Source organism: Schistocerca americana, chromosome 5, assembly GCF_021461395.2.
Source record: "Schistocerca americana isolate TAMUIC-IGC-003095 chromosome 5, iqSchAmer2.1, whole genome shotgun sequence".
In the NCBI taxonomy this organism is placed as follows: Eukaryota; Metazoa; Arthropoda; class Insecta; order Orthoptera; family Acrididae; genus Schistocerca; species Schistocerca americana.
In genome coordinates this window covers 566,014,741-566,034,465 of record NC_060123.1, presented here as the reverse complement: position 1 = coordinate 566,034,465, position 19,725 = coordinate 566,014,741, and the positions used below count along the sequence as shown (strand labels likewise).

General features: G+C 46.7%; 1 protein-coding gene across 1 annotated transcript in view; it reads left to right on the top strand.

The window, feature by feature from the left end:
* Positions 1 to 12,239, top strand: part of LOC124616540 (UDP-glucosyltransferase 2-like) — a 124,668-nt gene extending 112,429 nt beyond the window's left edge. The window contains exon 8 of the mRNA XM_047144858.1: positions 11,770 to 12,239. Coding sequence (XP_047000814.1) covers positions 11,770 to 12,046 — 277 coding nt within the window. The 3' untranslated portion in view covers positions 12,047 to 12,239. The remainder of the gene's footprint in view (positions 1 to 11,769) is intronic.
* Positions 12,240 to 19,725: the final 7,486 nt, after the last annotated feature.

Genomic DNA, 19,725 nt, shown 5'->3' with positions numbered 1-19,725 from the left:
CAGACCAGGCAACATGTTTCCAGTCATTAACAGTCCAATGTTGATGTTGACGCGCCCAGGCGAGGCGTAAAGCTTTGTGTCGGACAGTCATTAACGATACACGAGTATCGTATTTCGGCACCGAAAGCCCATATCGATGATGTTTCGTTGAATAGTTCGCGCGCTGACACTTGTTGATGACCTAGCATTGAAATCTGCAGCAATTTGCGAAAGGGTTGCACTTCTGTCACGTTCAACGATTCTCTTCAGATGTCGTTCTTCCCGTTCTTGCAGGATCTTTTTCCGGCCACAGCGATGTCGGAGATTTCCTGTTTTACAGGATTCATATTCACTGTACATGGTCGTACGGGAAAATCCTCACTTCGTCACTACCTCGGAGATGCTGTGTCCCATCGCTTATGCGCCAACTATAACACCACGTTCAGACTCATTTAAATCTTGGTATCTTGCCTTTGTAGCAGAAGTAATCGATCTAACAAATGCAGCAGACACTTGTCTTATATAGGCGTTGCCGACCGCAGCGCCATATTCTGCTTGTTTACGTATCTCTGTATTTGAATACGCATGCCTATACCAGTTTCTTTGTCGCTTCAGTGTGTATTCGTTTCGTCGCCGATTCTCCGGAGAACCTCCTCATTTCTTACCTCATCACTCCACCTAATTTTCAACATTCTTCTGCAGCACCACATCTCTTCTTTCCTGGTTTTTCCACAGCCCATGTTTCACTACCATACAATGCTGTACTCCAGCGTACATTCTCGGAAATTTATTCCTCCAATGAATTCCTAAGTTTGATACTAACAGACTTCTCTTGTCCAGGAGAGCCTCCTTTGCCAGTTCTGTTCTGCTTTCTGTGACCTCCTTGCTCCGTTCTTCACGAGTTATTTTGCTTTCTAGGTACCAGAATTCCTTCATTTCGTCCACTTCGTGATCTCCAATTCTGATCCTGAGTTTGTCCGTGTTCTCATTTCCTCTGCTTCTCATTTCTTTATCCTTTCATCGATTTACTCTCAATCCATATTCTGCACTGAATACACTACTCATCCCCTTCAACATATCCGGTAATTCTTCGTCACTTTCAGTGAGGAATGAAATATCATCAGCAAATTTTGTCATTGATATCGTTTCACTTTGCATTTTAATCCCACTCTTAAACCCATCTTTTATTTCCGTCATTGCTTCTTCGATGTATTCATTGAACAGTAGGGGCGAAAGACTACATCCCTGTCTTAAACCATCTAAAACCGAGCACTTCGTTCTTGGTTTTTCAGTCTTATTGTTCCCTCTTCGTTCTTATAGTTCATGTATATTACCCGTCCTTCCCTGTAGTTTACCCTATTTTTCTCAGAATTTCGATTATTTTGTTCCATTTTACACTGTCGAACGTTTTTTCCAGGCCGACAAATCCTATGGAACTGTCTCGATTTTTCTTTAGTCTTGGTCTGTAATCAGCAAGAGCATTCATATTCTCTGGTGCCTTTACCTTTCCTAAAGCATAACTGGCCGTCATCTAACAGATCCTCAATTCTCTTTTCCATTCTTCTGTATATTATTCTTCTCAGCAAATCGGATGCACGACCTGTTAAGCTCATTGTGCGATTATTCTCGATCTTGTGGGCTCTTGCTATCATCGGAATTGTGTAGATGATGTTCTTCCGAGATGTGTGTGTGTGCGTGGTTTGAGGTTTTCGGGCGCTAAACAGCGTGGTCATCAGCGCCCAAACGCATAGAAACAGGAACACATGCGGAGAAGGGACGAAGACGGACAGCGAACAAGGAGAACGGCTAAAAGACACAGACCTGACGCAGTTACAAATCCTCACATACAGAGGCAAAACAAGAGGAGAAGAAACGCACTAAAAAAGGAAACACAAGGAAAAGAGAACAGCAATCGAAGTGAAACAAGTAGGTAATCGTGACTGGCGGACCTCTTACCTAAAGCCTGGGTGAGCCAGTCACCCAGCAGCACATTAAAATCCTCTCCCTAAAATCCGGGGCAACAAATTGGACAGGACACAAAACCGTAAGACTTTAACCACAGTCGTTGCGTCGTCTTGCAAAATAGAGGGCAAATCCGGTGGCAAGGAAACCACCGCCCTCGGGTCATAGAATAAGGGACAGTCAAGTAAAATGTGGCGCACAGTTATCTGGACGCCACAAGCACTGCAGATTGGGGGGTCCTCCCGCCGGAGTAAAAAAAAACCGTGCGTTAAGGGACTGTGTCCGATGCGGAGGCGAGTGAGGAGAACCTCATCCCGCCTGCATGACTGGTAGGACGTACGCCATGGCCGCGTGGTGGCCTTGACCAAACGCAGCTTATTTTCACCAACTGCCAGCCACTCCTCTTCCCATTGACGCATAACACGAAAACGCAAAAGGGAGGTAACAGAATGGAGGGGGACGGCACATTCAACAACGTGAGGGAGGGAACATGCATCTTTGGCAGCCACATCCGCCAGTTCGTTTGACCTAATACCCACGTGCCCCGGCACCGAGCAGAAAGAAACCTCCTTCCCCTGCCGTTGCAGGTGGAGTAGGGTATCATGGATGTTCTGGACGACCGTATCCGCTGGGTACAAGTGTTGCAAGGTCTGAAGGGCACTCAGGGAGTCAGAACAGATGAGAAACTTAAGACTGGGAACACATCTCATCTGCTCCAATGCCCGCAAGATCGCAAACAATTCGGCATCAAAGATGGTAAACGCTGCAGGAAGCCGTAACTTGACGACTCGATCAGGGAAAACAACAGCACAACCAACAGAGTCCCCCTGTTTAGAGCCATCCGTAAATACTGGTACATGGTCGGCATGCTGGTTTAAAATATCGTAAAATAAGGAGGTAAAAACAAACGCAGGAGTGCAGCTCCTCCGGTACTCTGACAAGTCTAAAAGGACGCTGGGCCTCTGGAGCAACCAGGGAGGCAGGCGGGTAAAACCCTGGAGTTGGGGTGCCACACGCTCCTCACCAAGGGACTCAAGCAAATGCTTGGCACGAATCCCAAATGGTCTCGTTGCCCTTGGACGACTGGAAAAGAGACGTTCCATAGGCGGTCAGGCAACAGTAAGGTATGCAGGAGAGGTAGGACAGGCAAGGAATTGACACACCCGTCGCACCATGAGGAGTTTCCGCCGGATGGCGAGCGGCGGTTCCCCTGCCTCAGCACACAGGCTGGGGATGGGACTGGTACGGAAGGCACCAGTAGCCAGCCTGATACCCTCATGGTGTACCGCGTCAAGAATCTTCAGATACGAAGGCCTCGCTGACCCACACACAGTGCATCCATAGTCAAGACGCGACCGGACGAAAGCCCTATAAAACTGCAGCAGACGCGCCCGATCTGCTCCCCAGGACCGATGGCTCAGACACTTCAAAATATTCAGTGCCTTTAGGGCCCGCACCTTGAGGTCTTTAAGGTGCGGCAACCACGTCAACTTCTAATCAAAAGTCAGGCCCAGGAACCTCACAGTGTCTCTAAAAGGAAGAATGGTGTCCCTCAGACGCAATTCAGGGGAGGTAAAAGTACGTCGAGAACGATTAAAATGAACACACACGCATTTGTCTGCAGAAAAGGTAAAACTCGTCTTCGCAGTCCATGCCTCTAATCGCTTTATCGTAAGCTGCAGCTGCCGACTAGCAGTGACAAGACTGGAGGAAGAACAGAAAACAGCAAAATCGTCCACAAACAAGGAGCACTGGGCCCGACTTCGGATAGTGGACGTGATACTGTTAATGGCGATGGCAAAGAGGGTGACACTTAAAACGCTTCCCTGAGGAACACCATTCTCCTGCACGTACAAATCAGATAGCACATTACCAACCCGATATCGAAAGAGGTGGCGGGAAGGAAAGGACCGAATGAAGATGGGGAGATGGCCACGAAAGCCCCACTGATGGAGATGATTGAGGATAAGGCGGCGCCAAGTAGTGTCATACGCCTTATTAATGTCAAAGAATACACCTAGACAATGCTGGTTACGTAGGAAGGCCTGCTGGGTCAAGTTGTCTATAGTTGAACGACATCTCCGAAAGCCACACTGAGAGTGGCTAAGGAGCTGCCTGGTCTTGAGCAGCCAAACCAGGCGACGGTTGACCATGCGTTCCAATGTCTTCCCGACACAGCTCGTCAAAGCAATACTCCGATAACTACTGGGATGCATTCGGTCCTTTCCCGGTTTGAGGAGGGGAACCAAAATCGCGTCCCTCCACGAGTCAGGGAACGTGCCGGATGACCATATCATATTAAAACAATTCAGGAGTACTTCCTTGGATGGCAGCAACAAGTGCTGCAGCATGCTGTACAGGATTTGATCATCACCTGGCGCAGTATCATGAGCCACAGACAGCGCCGAATCCAGTTCCCACATTGTGAAGGGGCAGTTGTAGGGTTCAGAATTTGGAGACCGGAAGTCCAAGTGATCCCTCTCGATGGCAGTGCGGTAGCGGCAGAAATCTGGATCACAGTAAATAGTCGCAGTAGATTCGGCAAAATACATGGCCAGTGTCTGGCCAATGTCTCTCGGCGCCGTGAGTAGACAACCCTGATGCAGCAATGCCGTGACAGGTAGTTGGCTGCGTTTCCCGGAAATCCTCCTGATGGCTTCCCATACTTTTGTAGAACTAGTGGAGCGGGAGATGGAGTTCAGGAACGATTGCAATGACCGTCGTTTGCTCTCTTTAATCACTCGCCGCGCCTTGGCCCTTGCCACCCGAAAGGCCGCAAGATTGTCAGCTGAGGGACGGCACTTGAAGCGGCGCAGAGCTGCACGGCGGGCTCGGATGGCTGAGCGGCACTCAGTGGTCCACCAAGGGACAGGACGCCTCTTGGGATGATTTGAGGACCGTGGGATCGACAATTCAGCAGCATGGGAGATCACGGCTGTAACATGGTCGACCCATTCGTGGACGCTGGCACGGTGTTCCAAAACAGCTAAATCGCTGAAAAGTGTCCAGTCAGCTCTGCAGAGGTGCCACGTGGGCGGCACTGGTAATGCCACAGTCTCATCCAGGAGGCGAATCCAAAGGGGGAAATGGTCACTAGAATGGAGGTCAGCGGCAACCTCCCACAGAGCAGAATCCGCGAGTGCTGGAGAGCAAAAGGAAAGGTCAATAGCTGACGACGACCCAGAAGCAGTACAGAAACGAGTGGGAGCACCAGAGTTGAGGATGCACAGTTCTTCGGATGCCATGAGGCTTTCCAGAGTGCGACCCCTGGGGCAAGTAGTCGTAGAGCCCCATAAGACATTATGAGCATTGAAGTGCCCCAGAAGGAGAAATGGGCGGGGGAGTTGGGTAATAAGGTCTGTGAGAGCCTCAGAGTCTATTGCATCCTGAGGCGGTAAGTAAACGGAACAAATTGTGAGCCTCCGCCTCACAAGAAGGTCAACTGCAACTGCTTGCAAGTCCGTAACGAGAGGGAGCTCAGATGAGTGGTGCATGTCATGGACAAAAACCGCAACACCACCCTTTGCCCTTTCCCCCATCAGATCATCTTTTCGATACACGGTATAGCCCCGTAAAGAAGGAGCATCAGTGGCCCGGAAATGTGTCCCTTGGAGACATAAGCACAAGGGGCGCTCTCGTACAAGGAGTTGTAATTTGGCCACATGCTTCCTGAACCCATTCAGGTTCCACTGTAATATGGGAGCCAGTGATCAGGGTGGCTGAATTTTCATCCTGCCCCTGTGCTTTGGAGGAGAGCCCATACTGGCCGGAGATTTATTCCTGGGGCGAGAAGATCGCCCCCGGTCGATATCAATGTCCATCAGCTCCGATGGCGACCCAAGGGAGATGTCAGATAGTACGATAGCATCGTCATCGGACTGACCCTCACTAGTCTCCTCAGGTGGCAAAACCTTCACCTTCGGCGTCTTCGTCTTTGGGGGCTTAGAATGCAGAACCTTGTCAACAGTTGGAGCTTTACTCGCCTGGGCAGAAGGTGCCATATGGGGATGTGCAGGAAGTACCCCAATGTCAGCAACCACGGCCTTGTCCGACGTTGTGGGGAGAGCTGCAGGTTGCAAAACAACCACAGCAGCACAAGTGCACTGGCAAACGCAGGTATTAGTGCTGACACTAGCAACCTCCGTTTGTGTAGCAACAGTGGCCAACTGTACCGGTTTCCGCAGAGTGAAAGCGAAAGGTGTTGTAAACACAGGAGGCTGCATGGCCTTAAAGAGCTTCTTGGCCTCACCATAGGGGATGCGCTTAGATGTTTTGATCTCCTGCACCTTCCGTTCCTCGAGATAGATGGGGCAGACCCGGATCCAGACAGGGTGACTCCCAGAGCAATTCAAGCACTTCACAGGCGATGAACAATGGGCTCCTTCATGGGCAGGCTGACCACATTTACCACAAGTGGCTATCCCATTGCACCCCAACGTAGTATGCCCAAAGCGCTGACATTTAAAACAGCGCATTGGGTTGGTGAAATATGGCCGTACTGGCAAACGTAAGAAACCCGCTTTAACATGCTCTGGGAGTCTCGGGCAATTGAACGTGAGAATAAACGAGTCGGATTTGACTAGGTCCCCATCGACTCGTTTCATAATATGCTACACGTCGACAATACCTTCGTCAGCCCACTCAGATTTCAACTCGTCCTTGGGGATATCCACCAAGTCCCCACATGTCACAACACCCTTATTATAGTTCAAAGTGGAGTGGAACTCGGTCTCGATAGCGTACTCTCCGAGACAGGTTGCTTTCCTAAGAGAAGTGACTTGACGGGAACTAGAAGTTTCAACTAACAGAGTCCCATTGCGCAGACGCTTCACAGATTTCAGTGTTCCTGCAATTCCCTCAAGACCCTTGTGGATGTAAAAGGGAGAATCTCTCTCAAAGCTACCTTCCTTCCGTTTGACTATCAAAAACACATTCTGGATATCAGCATGTGCTCTGTTACGACAGTCTGATAAATCTCTAGTAACACCAGGCGCTGGAGGACTCCCAGCACGAAGTCGCTTTTTCGATTGGGTGTGTTTTCCTACCAGTGGCCCACCCAATCCAATGGTAGGGGGAAACGTAGAGGTCGAAGGGTCCATTGTGGTCCCACGAGCAACTAGGGAACTAAAGGTCCGCTCAGACGGAGCCCCGCGTACCTGAGTAAGCCTTATACAACTGGGGTGCGGCAGGTGCCCAGAGGTTGCCCGCTTGCGACTGTTCCACCCCAACAGCCATGCATCTTATAGGCGCGCAGCACACCGTAAGATTGAGGGGTTTTTATAGAGATTTACCTTCCTCGCAATCCAGGCGGTCAAGCCAAGATTACCATTCCCCGCAGCACACAACATTCCACCGCCGCGCCATACGGTGGTCGCTGAAGCATGTCCGGGTATTACGGTGACAGGAGACTGGCGGCGCTGACCAGTCCCCAGCTCAGGACCCCGGGGTCGCCAAGCCCGTACTCAGCAAATGAATGCTGAGCCCCTGGGGGGGTTCTTCCGAGAGTCTGATGGCATATCGCTAACGGGAATGGTCGTTTCGTCGCCACTTTCAGCAATGATTTTAGAAATTCCTATGGAATTTTATTATCCCTTCTGCCTTATTTGGTCTTGAGTCGTTCGAAGCTCTCTTAAATTCTGATTCTTATAGTGGATTCGCTATTTCTTCCCTGTTGATCCCTGTGTCTTGTTCTATCACGACATCAAACAAGTTCTCCCCCACATAGAGGCCTTCATCGTACTCTTTGCACCTATTGGCTCTCTTCTCTGCATTTAACAGCGGAATTCCCATTGCACTCTTAGTGTTACTGCCCTTACCTTTAATTTCACCGAAGGTTGTTTTAACTTTTCTGTATGCTGAGTCATTCCTTCAGCCAATCATTCCATTTTTCGATTTCCTCACACTTTTCACGCGGTTATTTCGTGTTAGCTTCCCTGCACTTCCTATTTATTTCATTCCTAACTAACTTATAGTTCTGTATTCCTGAATTTCCCTGATCATTTTTGTTCTTCCTTCTTTCGTCGATCATGTGAAGCAATTTTTTGGGTTTTTCACAGTTATCTTCTTCGAAACTACGTTTTTTTCTTCCAGCTTCTGTGGTTGTTCTTTTTAGAGATGTCAATTCCTCTTCAACTGAACTTCCCACTGAGATACTCTTTATCGCAGTATCTATAACCTCAGAGTACTTCCAGCTTGTCTCTTCACTCCTTATTAGTCTAATATCCCACTTCTACTCTACCATACTCTTAATCATTACTAAATTGAGGTCTGACAACTATATTGGCTTCTGGGTACTCCTTACAATTCAATATCTGATTTCATAGTCTCTGTCTGACCATAAAGTAATGTAATTGAAATCTTCCCGTTTCTCCCTGCTTTTTCCAAGAATATCCCCTCCTCTTACGATTCTTGAACAGAGTATTCGCACATAATAGCTGAAATTTATTGCAGAACTCAATTAGTCTTTCTCCTGTATAATTCCTACCACAAAGTCCATATTCGCCCGTAACAATTTCTTCTACTCTTTCCTCCAACCACCTTCTAATCCCCCATGACTATAAGATTTTAATCTCCCTTCAAGTGTTGAGTTACGCGTCCAATATCGTCATATACTTATTCTCTCTCTTCATCATTTGCTTGGGACGTCGGCAGGTTTACCTGAAGTATTGCTATCGATTTTGATGAGAACAACCCTATCATCGAACTGTTCACAGTAACTCAAGTCAGTGTCCTACCGTTCTAAGAGGGTCACTCCAAAAGAAATGCACATTATTTTTTTTTTAAATCCGTCTGTTATTCTACATGTTTGAAAGTTTTTCAGTGTGTAGATACATCCTTTAGGAACAATATTTTCATTTCTCCACATAATTTCCATCCCTCTCAGCTACCTTGCGCCATTTTGGAACCAGCGCCTGTATACCCGCACGGTAAAATTCTGGTCCAACCTGTTGGAGCCACTGTATGGCAGCGTGCACAAGGGAGTCATCATCTTCAAACCTTGTTCCACGAAGAGAGTCTTTCAGTTTCCCAAAGAGATGATAGTCACATGGAGCCAGGTCAGCACTGTAAGGCGGGTGTTTCAGTGTTGTCCATTCGGGTTTTGTGATCGCTTCCATGGGTTTTTGACTGAAATGTGGCCGCGCATTGTCATGCGACAGCAAAACATCCTGCTTTTGCCGATGTGGTCCAACACGACTCAGTCGAGCTTGAAGTTTCTTCAGTGTCATCAGAATTTATTGTGGTTCCACTTGCCATGATGTCCACAAGCAAGAGTCCTGCGACTCGAAAAACACCGTAGCCATAACTTTTCCAGCAGAACGTGTGGTTTTGATTTTTTTTGTTGGGCGAATTTGCGTGATGCCACTCCATTGATTGCCTCTTCGTCTCTGTAGAAAAATGATGGAGCCATGTTTCATCACCTGCCACAATTCTTCCAACAAATTCATCTTCACCATTCTCATACTGTTCCAGAAGTTCGCTGCATACCGTTTTTCTTGTTTCTTTGTGAGCCTCTGTCAACATCCTGGGAACCCACCCGACACAAACCTTTTTTAGAGCCAACACTTTCAGTATTCTGCAAACACTTCCTTCCCCTATCCCAACGTAGCGTGACAATTCGTTCACTGTGATGCGTCCGTCAGCAGTCACCAATTCGTTAACTCTTTGCACATTGTCTGGAGTGTGTGCAGTACGAGGCCTGCCGCTACGAGGACAATCCTCAATACTGCCGTGCCCGCTTTCATCACGTGACCTGCTTGCCCACCGACTAACTGTACTGCGATCGACAGCAGCATCTCCATACACCTTTTTCTACTTCTTGTGGATGTTTCCCACTGTCTCGTTTTCACAGCACAGGAATTCTATGACAGCACGTTGCTTCTGACGAACGTCAAGTGTAGCAGCCATCTTGAAGACATGCTGTGACGGCGCCACTCACGGGAACAGGTTGAACTAAGTTTGAAAACAAGAGGGAAGGATGTATCTACACACTGTAAAACTTTCACACATGCAGAATGAAAACCGTATTTTCACAAAAATAGTGTGCATTTCTTTTGGAGTGACCTCGTATTCGTAACGAAACCTACTCCCGTTATACCATTTTCGCTGCTGTTGACATTCCCATGTACTCGTCAGACCAAAAATCCTTGTCGTCTTTTCATTTCACTACACTGACCCCATTATATCTATACTGAGCCTTAGCATTTCCCTGCCATGGTTATCTTTAGGGAAGAAAAAAGCAAGATAAGAATCGAGGATGGACTCGTATGGTGAGAAAGTGTAGGCAGGAAACGCTTAGATCTGTTAGGAAGCACACTGAAGAAAGATCGTAGGTCTATTAGCGAAACAAGGATATCAGACATTTTGACAAGAAGAGACAATTTTTAGAATGAAATTTTTACTCTACAGCGGAGTGTGCGCCGATATGAAAATTCCTGGCAGATTAAAACTGCGTGCTGGACCGAGACTCGAACTCAGGACCTTTGCTTTTCGCGGGTTAGTGCTCTACCAACTGAGCTACCCAAGCACAACTCACACTCCGGACTTCCGCCAGTATCTCGTCTCCTACCTTCTAAACTTCACAGAAGCTCTCCTGCTGACCTTGCAGAACTAGCACTCCTGGAAGGTTCTGGCGGAATTAAACCTGTGAGGACGGCACGTGAGTTGTGCTTGGGTAGCTCAGTTGGTAGAGCACTTGCCCCCGAAAGGCATCTACATCTACATTTATACTCCGCAAGCCACCCAACGGTGTGTGGCGGAGGGCACTTTACGTGCCACTGTCATAACCTCCCTTTGCTGTTCCAGTCGCGTATGGTTCGCGGGAAGAACGACTGCCGGAAAGTCTCCGTGCGCGCTCGAAACTCTCTAATTTTACATTCGTGATCTTCTCGGGAGGTATAAGTAGGGGGAAGCAATATATTCGATACATCACCCAGAAACGCACCCTCTCGAAACCTGGACAGCAAGCTACACCGCGATGCAGAGCGCCTCTCTTGCGGAGTCTGCCACTTGAGTTCGCTAATCATCTCCGTAACACTATCAAGCTTACCATGTAACCCTGTGATGAAACACGCCTTTCTTCTTTGGACCTTCTCTACCTCCTCTGTCAACCCGACCTGGTACGGATCCCACACTGATGAGCAATACTCAAGTATAGGTCGAACGAGTGTTTTGTAAGGCACCTCCTTTGTTGATGGACTACATTTTCTAAGGACTCTCCCAATGAATCTCAACCTGGCACCCGCCTTACCAACAGTTAATTTTATATGATCATTCAACTTCAAATCGTTCCGCAGGTATACTCCCAGATATTTTACAGAAGTAACTGCTACCAGTGTTTGTTCCGCTATCATATAATCATACAATAAAGGATCCTTCTTTCTATGTATTCGCAGTACATTACATTTGTCTATGTTAAGGCTCAGTTTCCACTCCCTGCAAAGGTACCGAGTGTCGGTCCGGCACACAGTTTTAATCTGCCAGGAAATTTCATATCAGTGCACACTCCGCTGTTGAGTGAAAATTTCATTCTAGAAACATCCTCCAGGCTGTGGCTAAGCCATGTCTCCGCAATATCCTTTCCTCCAGGAGTGCTAATTCTGCAAAGTTCGCAGGAGAGCTTCTGTAAAGTTTGGAAGGTGGGAGACGAGGTACTGGCGGTATTAAAGCTGTGAGGACGGGGGGTGAGTCGTGCTTGGGAAGCTCAGTTGGTGGAGCACTTGCCCGCGAAAGGCAAAGGTCCCGAGTTCGAGTCTCGGTCCAGCACACAGTTTTAATCTGCCAGGAAGTCTCAGGAAGAGACAATAATCCAAGTACTTTCATTTTGCACAGGTACAGCGAGCGGGCGAAGCAGCTGTCTTCGCTGTACAGGGACCGCCCTCGGCCGCCGCTGGAGGAGGCTGTGTACTGGGTGGAGTACGTGCTACGTCACAAGGGAGCCCCGCATCTCCGCTCCGCGGTGCTCGATCTCGCCTGGTACCAGTACCTGCTCCTAGATGTCGCGGCCTTCGTCGTAGCAGCGGCATCTCTCCCACTACTGGCGCTGTACTTTATCGTCCGGAACGTGGTCCGATCACACAAGAACGATAATAAAGTGAAGAAGCAGTGAATGCACGCTCAGGGATCGCAGTCGTCAACATTTCTGCGTTTGTGACAGTCGAAGGATTATTGACGAGTTTGAGAATGCCAGTAAACTTTGGAAACGGGAGCATTCTTTGCGTGAAAATGTACACCCATGACATGCATACGAGTTAGTAGAGGCGTCGGCTACCGCTTTTCATTGTGTCGGAGAGAAACTACCAGCAAAGTGAACTGAAGGCCTTCCGATCCTGGGAACGCCGTCGTGTTTACTCTCTAGAAGAAGGGAGGAGCGATAGTAATAGAGCGTGCTCCAGCAATCTTACAAGTGGAGCATTGTCACACCCTACCGTTCTGTACGCCAAAAGGCCTGCATAGCACAGCAATTCAACGCAGACTGGCACTTGTATTTCAAAATGCTCCTCGCACACTGCCACTTAGCCAGTATGTTTTCACAGTCTAATATACATGAATACATGTTTCGTCTAAACACAGTGCCCGACGAGAAAAGTAACACAAAAGAGGACGAGGAAACAAAACAAAACTCGGCGGATTAAGACTGTAAGTGATATTATTTCTGCGATTATAAAATCGAGTTGAATTTACAAGGAAGTTAGTAGTAGCAACACACTTATCAGTACAACGTTGCACTCCATCTGGACAGGATGTATTCACTGGTTTGAGTGGAAAGATGTCACAAAGCCATTGTATTGTCTCCAGAGGCAAGCTGGCCCGAAAATGCTGCAACTGGTCTTTGATGTCCTGACTATTGTGCTTGGATGGAGTAGTGCGAGCTGGTCCAAACCGTTTCCTATGGCGACCAACTTGGGGTTTTGCTGGTTCAAATGGTTCAAATGGCTCTAAGCACTATGGGGCTTAACAGCTGAGGTCATCAGTCCCCTAGACTTAGAACTACTTGAACCTAACTAACCTAAGGACATCACACACATCCATGCCCAAGGCAGGATTCGAACCTGCGACCATAGCAGCAGCGCGGTTCCGGACTGAAGCGTCTAGAACCACTCGGTCACATCGGCCGGCGATTTTTCTGGTCACAGTAATACCTCAGGATTTCTTTCCTGAGTGGACGAGCAATGTCCCGTTGATAAATGGTACCACGATACTGTCACGTGAGAGGTAACACATGATGAAGCAGGATACCTGCGAGGTCCCACTGCGCCGACGGAGATCGTTCATTTACCACCAGTGTAACGTTAAGTTCTACCCAGTGGCTCTCCACATGATGAAGCAACGAGTAATAGCCACGTGCCTCTTCTAGGCCGCTGCCTACCCGCCAACGATGGTCATCCGTGGCAGTGCAGAACTGCGATTCACCGTCTAACACAGTGCGACGCCATTTAATAACAATCCATGGATCCCAGGCGCTGCGTCACTCGAAACGGGGCCGTCTGTGTTGTGGTGTTAACGTCAGCGGGGACGGTAACTGCCTAGTGCAGCTGCTGCTAGTCTGCTACCAATGGTGCGGGAGACACAGATGTTGCAGGGGGGGGGGGGGGGGAGGGGGGGGGGGCGTTACTTGCTATGGCGGTCGCAGATGTACGTGAAGGTGATTGTGAACTGCTTGGTGCACAATAAGGCGATGGTCCTTTATGATGGTCAAATGTGATCGACTGAAACTTTGACGAGTATGTCTGACCTAACGTTCCCATTAAGCCCAACATTTGAACACTGTCACATATCGAGTATCCCGAAATTCTGGATCTTGGATGACTCGACCGGCTGGTCAACTGGAGGTACACAATAAGTAATATATAAGAAACAATCAGCCTCCACTGCGGTAATGAAACCAACCTTCACCTAGGTTTCAGCCCAAGTAATTCAGCCTCCTTCAGAAGATAAACCTGATTCTATAATATGTCTACGAGGGCATGTTTTAGTTTTATTTCTAGACCATGCCCTCGTTTTCTTATATATTACATTATCACGACTGCTGACTGGGCTCCAATGTTGAAAGTACTGAAAATTAGACAATAGGATTCCTTTTAAACTCTCTTAGGTGCTGATAACGCTGTCTCATACGATTACGAAGTGTCTCCGTGTCCTTCGCAGTTATCATTCAGTATCTGAAGCTGTTCATTCCACTCATAGACTCTACCACGCATGGTAACAGCAGTACATACGAAAACCATTAATCTATTCTTTTGACTCTTCTACTTCTAACACAGAATTGCAACTCTATAATCATTTACATACCCATCGATGTTGTGTACATGGACGAATCTGGTGGATCATGACATATTCTTAATATCGAAGGTACTGCTGCGTAATAATAATGTTATCCATATCGGCAACGGGATATTTATTGTCTGAACTTCTGGGAAGAGAATTTTGTTGCGCTCGTCTCTGTATCGTGTCCTTCTTGCCATAAACTGTTCACCACCGACTTGCTTACTTTTAACATTTTGCCTTACATATCCCTTCACCCTTCCCGCCTGCGCTGCCACTCCTTTCTCCTTCCCATCATCTATAAATTTAATGATGTTAATGGAAAGAAGCCCCCAGCTGCCGACAAAAGCATTTTCTGCGGTCTCTTGTAGTGCAAGCTGCACTGCGAGGTAACTACTTATTACACGTTTTTTAATAGTTCTCTAGTGAATATGACTAAAATGACGTATATGCGCACATTCAGATACTGGAATGACCAGTGGACGTGTCCCAGGGTCTCAAATACCACTATGCTTAAGACATCGTCTTTGTTAACTGCCAGTTGGCAGAAAGTATTTATCTGTGCTGGATGCCCGCTGTGTCATCACCCACGCAGTACTGCCAATGCCACCAAGATGCACTGTGAATTTAGACACGATGCAAGACCTAGATTATCCAATTTCATCTCAGTAGTTCTTACAAATACTCCGAATCTAGCTGCTCACATATTTATGATAACTACGGTATTTGTAACACAAGAACTGAGGATAATAAATATTGTTTTGCATGTTACTCATTAACATGAAGCAAGCTTAATTTCTTTCCGGGTTCTGGAAACTGTTAGTAAGTATAGTTGATTGGAAAAGGCTCTAAGGCGGAAGGATCTGTAGATTGTTCCAATGAGAAGTCGCAGTTGGTTTGACAACAAGTCAGAAAAACAGAAAAATATATATTATCAACATAAAAGAAGTAGTGACTTACTTAGGGGAAAAGTGGATTCATAAACGCTACACTGTGACTAAAAGTTTTCAGAATGGTACTGTGTGAGGAATATTGTCAAATGAACGTGCCGGTCGGTGTGTAATTGTTGCGCTATGCAGGGCATTTGTTGTATACAACTGCCCCTTCTGACAGCGCTCAATTTGTAACAGTGCTGCATCGTTATCTGTTACTGCCTTTCTAGAGCCTAAGCGCGATGTGCTTCCCATCAAGTCTCTAATTCATTTCGCCATGCAAGGCGGCTGACACACCACTCCGACCCTCTAAGCGAACCATGTCATACGACTACTTATACAAAGGGTAACATGTTTTACTAACCGTTCATCCCAACAAAGTTTAGCCATATCCCCTTAAGTTACCTTGAAATCCGCCCTAGATCTGCTCATTTTCTAGGTTTATTAGAATACTTCTCTTCCTCCTCATATCAGGTCCCTCTTCCCCCATCCAGTCCACCCTCCTCCAACTCCCTCCCACGCTTCCTTCCTCCCTTTCCAAACGGTCGGTTCCGAGTCTTCTTCTCCAACTCTTCCAGTCCACATCGTTTCCAAAACACGCTTCTTCCAGCAGCCCTTCTCATCTACTGTTCGCTTCCTGCACTCCCAGTGAAGTGAAGTGCTCCGTTTTTATCCATCTTCAATCATTAATTAATATGTTTTGTAAACTATGTATTACTTACATTCTTGAATGTACAATTGCCTGCTTTAAAAATTGCCGAAACATGTAACTAATTTATACATTAAAATTTTTAGACATTATGTTTCATATTGTATTAATGCTCTCAGCTGAAGAGTAGCAGCCCGGACCAATAACACTGAAGGTATAATAAAAAAGTAATTAACAGAGACACATGGGTCTCGCTGTTATTTTGCTGAATATTGTGCTCGATGACCGCCTCTGTAGCTGAATGGTATTAAGCATATGGTTGTGTCAGGAGCTGTTTGGCAACATTTGTTTAGCAAGATAGGCGGGGGTAGTTACTTTGTAGCAAGAAAAGAGCTGTTATAATTTTTTCCAGTTTCAGTTGTAGTAACGAGCAGCTTCTAGCAGCGGCTCATTCAGCAACCTTTCTTTCTTTCTTTCTCTCTTCTTCTTCTTATCTTTTGAGAGTCTCTTTATCTTCTCACTGTGGTTTTTCTTGCATACGTCTGTCCATATCCTTTCCGATGTATCAGTTGGTTTAGCTTTAAACTTGATGCTTGTCAATTAAAGATGCAGCTTTGTCCTGTACAATTTTGTTTGTAATGCCTATTTCCTGAAGATCTCTTTCGGTTTCATGTATCCAGTTCTTTTCAACTTTCGGTCTGAGGACAAGGTAAAGAATCTTTCAGGTAAGTTTTTTATCGTTCATTCTGAAAATGTGGCTGTAAAATTTAAATATTGTTTTCCTGAGAGTAGTTTTTTCCAGTTTGTTGTAACTCTTTAGACTTCGGTCTCATTCAGCTTCCCTCAGCACAAACCGGACCCAAAATTTTCCTTTTCATTTATCTTTCTGCTTTTTCTGTGTCTTTAGTTAATGATCTACCTCCAACAATTAAAGGCTCTGTTGCACATAACGCCTCAGGTTTGGCTAATGTGAAGTAGTGTCTTAATTTTGCGTTGCGAGATACTGATTTTTTGTTGTACTTGTTCCGCGTAATTCCTTAGCTTTTTTGTAACCACACAACTCTCTTTGCTTCCTTTACGATTTCATTCATACTGTTGAACGATTTCTCCCAGGTATTTAAATTTAGATACTTGAGATATTTTGTCAAACTCTGAATATGGATTGCCCACCTACGCTCATTTTTGTATCATTTGTCTCAACATAACAGTACAGTTATGTCAACATCGAATTAAAAGAAACCCAGATTATTGCAAATTCATTTTTGAGTGGTGGATTTTCATGTAATAAAAGAGGAAGTAAACAGTTAAGAAATTAATTAATACTCGAAGCCATAGAATTCTTTAATATTTGACTGTTATTATTTCTATGTCATATCTGATCCTGAACTACAGAAAGAAGAACGCGCCATCCTGACATCGCTTTACGACGGCGATCAGGCCTTTCACCAGCTTACAGCCACATCATTTCAGTGCCAATGGGGACCCGAAGATATTTCCCTTACACAATGAAGAGACAAAAGCCCTGAGATAGCAATACGCGCATATACAGATGGCGGTAGTATCACGTATAACAGGTATAAAAGGGCAGGCCATTGGTGGAACTGTCATTGTGATTCATATGAAAAGGTGAACGACATGATTATGGCCGCACGACAGCAATTAACAGACTCTGATCTCGGAATGGTACATTACTGACCGTTAAAGTTGTTACACCACGAAGATGACGTGCTACGGACGCGAAATTTAACCGACAGGAAGAAGCTGCTGTGATATGCAAATGATTAGCTTTTCAGAGCATTCACACAGGTTGGCGCCGGTGGCGACACCTACAACGTGCTGACATGAGGAAAGTTGCCAACCGATTTCTCATACACAAACAGCAGTTGACTGGCGTTGCCTGGAGAAACGTTGTAGTGCCTCGTGTAAGAAAGAGAAATGCGTACAATCACTTTTCCGACTTTGATAAATGTCGGATTGTAGCCTATCGCGATTGCGGTTTATCGCATCGCGACATTGCTGCTCGCGTTGGTCCAGATTCAATGACTGTTAGCAGAATATGGAATCGGTGAGTTCAGGAGGGTAATACGGAGCAGTCGAAATGACAGGCATCTTATCAGCATGGCTGTAACGGATCGTGCAGCCACGTCTCGATCCCTGAGTCAACAGATGGGGACGTTTGCAAGACAACAACCATCTCCACCAACAGTTCGACGACGTTTGATGCAGCATGGACTACCAGCTCGGAGACCATGGCTGCGGTTACCCTTGACGCTGCATCACAGACGGGAGCGCCTGTGATGGTGTACTCAACGACGAACCTAGGTGCACGAATGGCAAAGCGTCATTTTTTCAGATGAATCCAGGTTCTGTTTACAGCATCGTGATCGTCGCATCCGTGTTTGGCGACATCGTGGTAAATGCACAATGGAAGCGTGTATTCGTCATCGCCATACTGGCGTATCACCAGGCGTGATGGTATGGGGTGCCATTGGTTACACGTCTCGGTCACCTCTTGTTCGCATTGACGCCACTCTGAACAGTAGACGTTACATTTCAGATGTGTTATGACCCGTGGGTCTACCGTTCATTCGATCCCTGCGAAACCCTACATTTCAGCAGGATAATGCACGACCGCATGTTGCAGGTCCTGTACGGGCCATTCTGGATACAGAAAATGTTCGACTGCTGCCCTGGCCAGCAGATCCTCCAGATATCTCACCAACTAAAAACGTCTGGTCAATGGTGGCTGAGCAACTGGCTCGTCACAATACGCCAGTCACTACTCTTGATGAACTGTGGTATCGTGTTTAAGCTGCATGGGCAGCTGTACCTGAACACGCCATCCAAGCTCTGTTTGACTCAATGCCCAGGCCTATCAAGGCCGTTATTACGGCCAGAGGTGGTTGTTCTGGATACTGATTTCTCAGGATCTATGCACCGAAATTTCGTGAAAATGTAATCATATGTCAGTTCTAGTATAATATATTTGTCCAATCTGCATTTCTTCTTGATGTAGCAATTTTAATGGCCAGTCGTGTTGTTGGAGCTAGACGCATGGGACATTCCATTTCATTAATCGTTGGGGAACTCAACATTACGAGAACCGCTGTCTCAAGAGTGTGCTGAGGATACCAAGTTTCAGGCATTGCTCCTCACCTCGACCGACCGGCTTCACTTAACGACAGAGAACAGCGGCGTCAGAGCTACCACACAAGCAACACTGCGAGAAATAACCGCAGAAATCAATGTGGGACGCACGGCGAACGTGTCTGTTAGGACACTGTGACGAAATGTGGCATTAATGGGCTGTGGCAGCAGATGACCGACGCGAGTGCCTTTGATAACAGCACGATACTGACTTCAGCGCCTCCCTTGAGATCGTGACCATATCGAATGGACTCGAGACAACTGGAAAACCGTGGCCTGGTCTGATGAGTCACGATTTCAGTCAGTAAGAGGTGATGGTAGGTTCGAGTGTAGCACAGATCCCAAGAATCCAAGGACCCAAGTTGGCAACAAGGCATTGTGCGAACTGGCGTTGGCCCCATAATGGTGTGGGCTGTATTTACATGAAGTGGACTAGGTCCTCTGGTCCAACTGAACCAATCCTTGACTGGAAATGTTTATGTTCGGATACTTGAGACCATTTACAGTCGTTCACGGACTTCGTGTTTCCAAACAACGATGTAATTGGTATGGACTATGCGCCATGTCAGCGTGCTACCTTTGCGATTGGTTTGAAGAACATTCTGGATGATTCGAGAGAATGATTTGATCACCCAGATCGCCCGACGTGAATCCCGTCGAACATTAATGGGACATAATCTAGAGGTCAGTCCGTGCAAAAAATACTGCACTGGCAACACTTTCGCAGTTATGAACAGCTGTAGAGGCAGCAGGATGACTCAGTATTTCTGCAGGGGATTTCAAAAAACTTGTTGA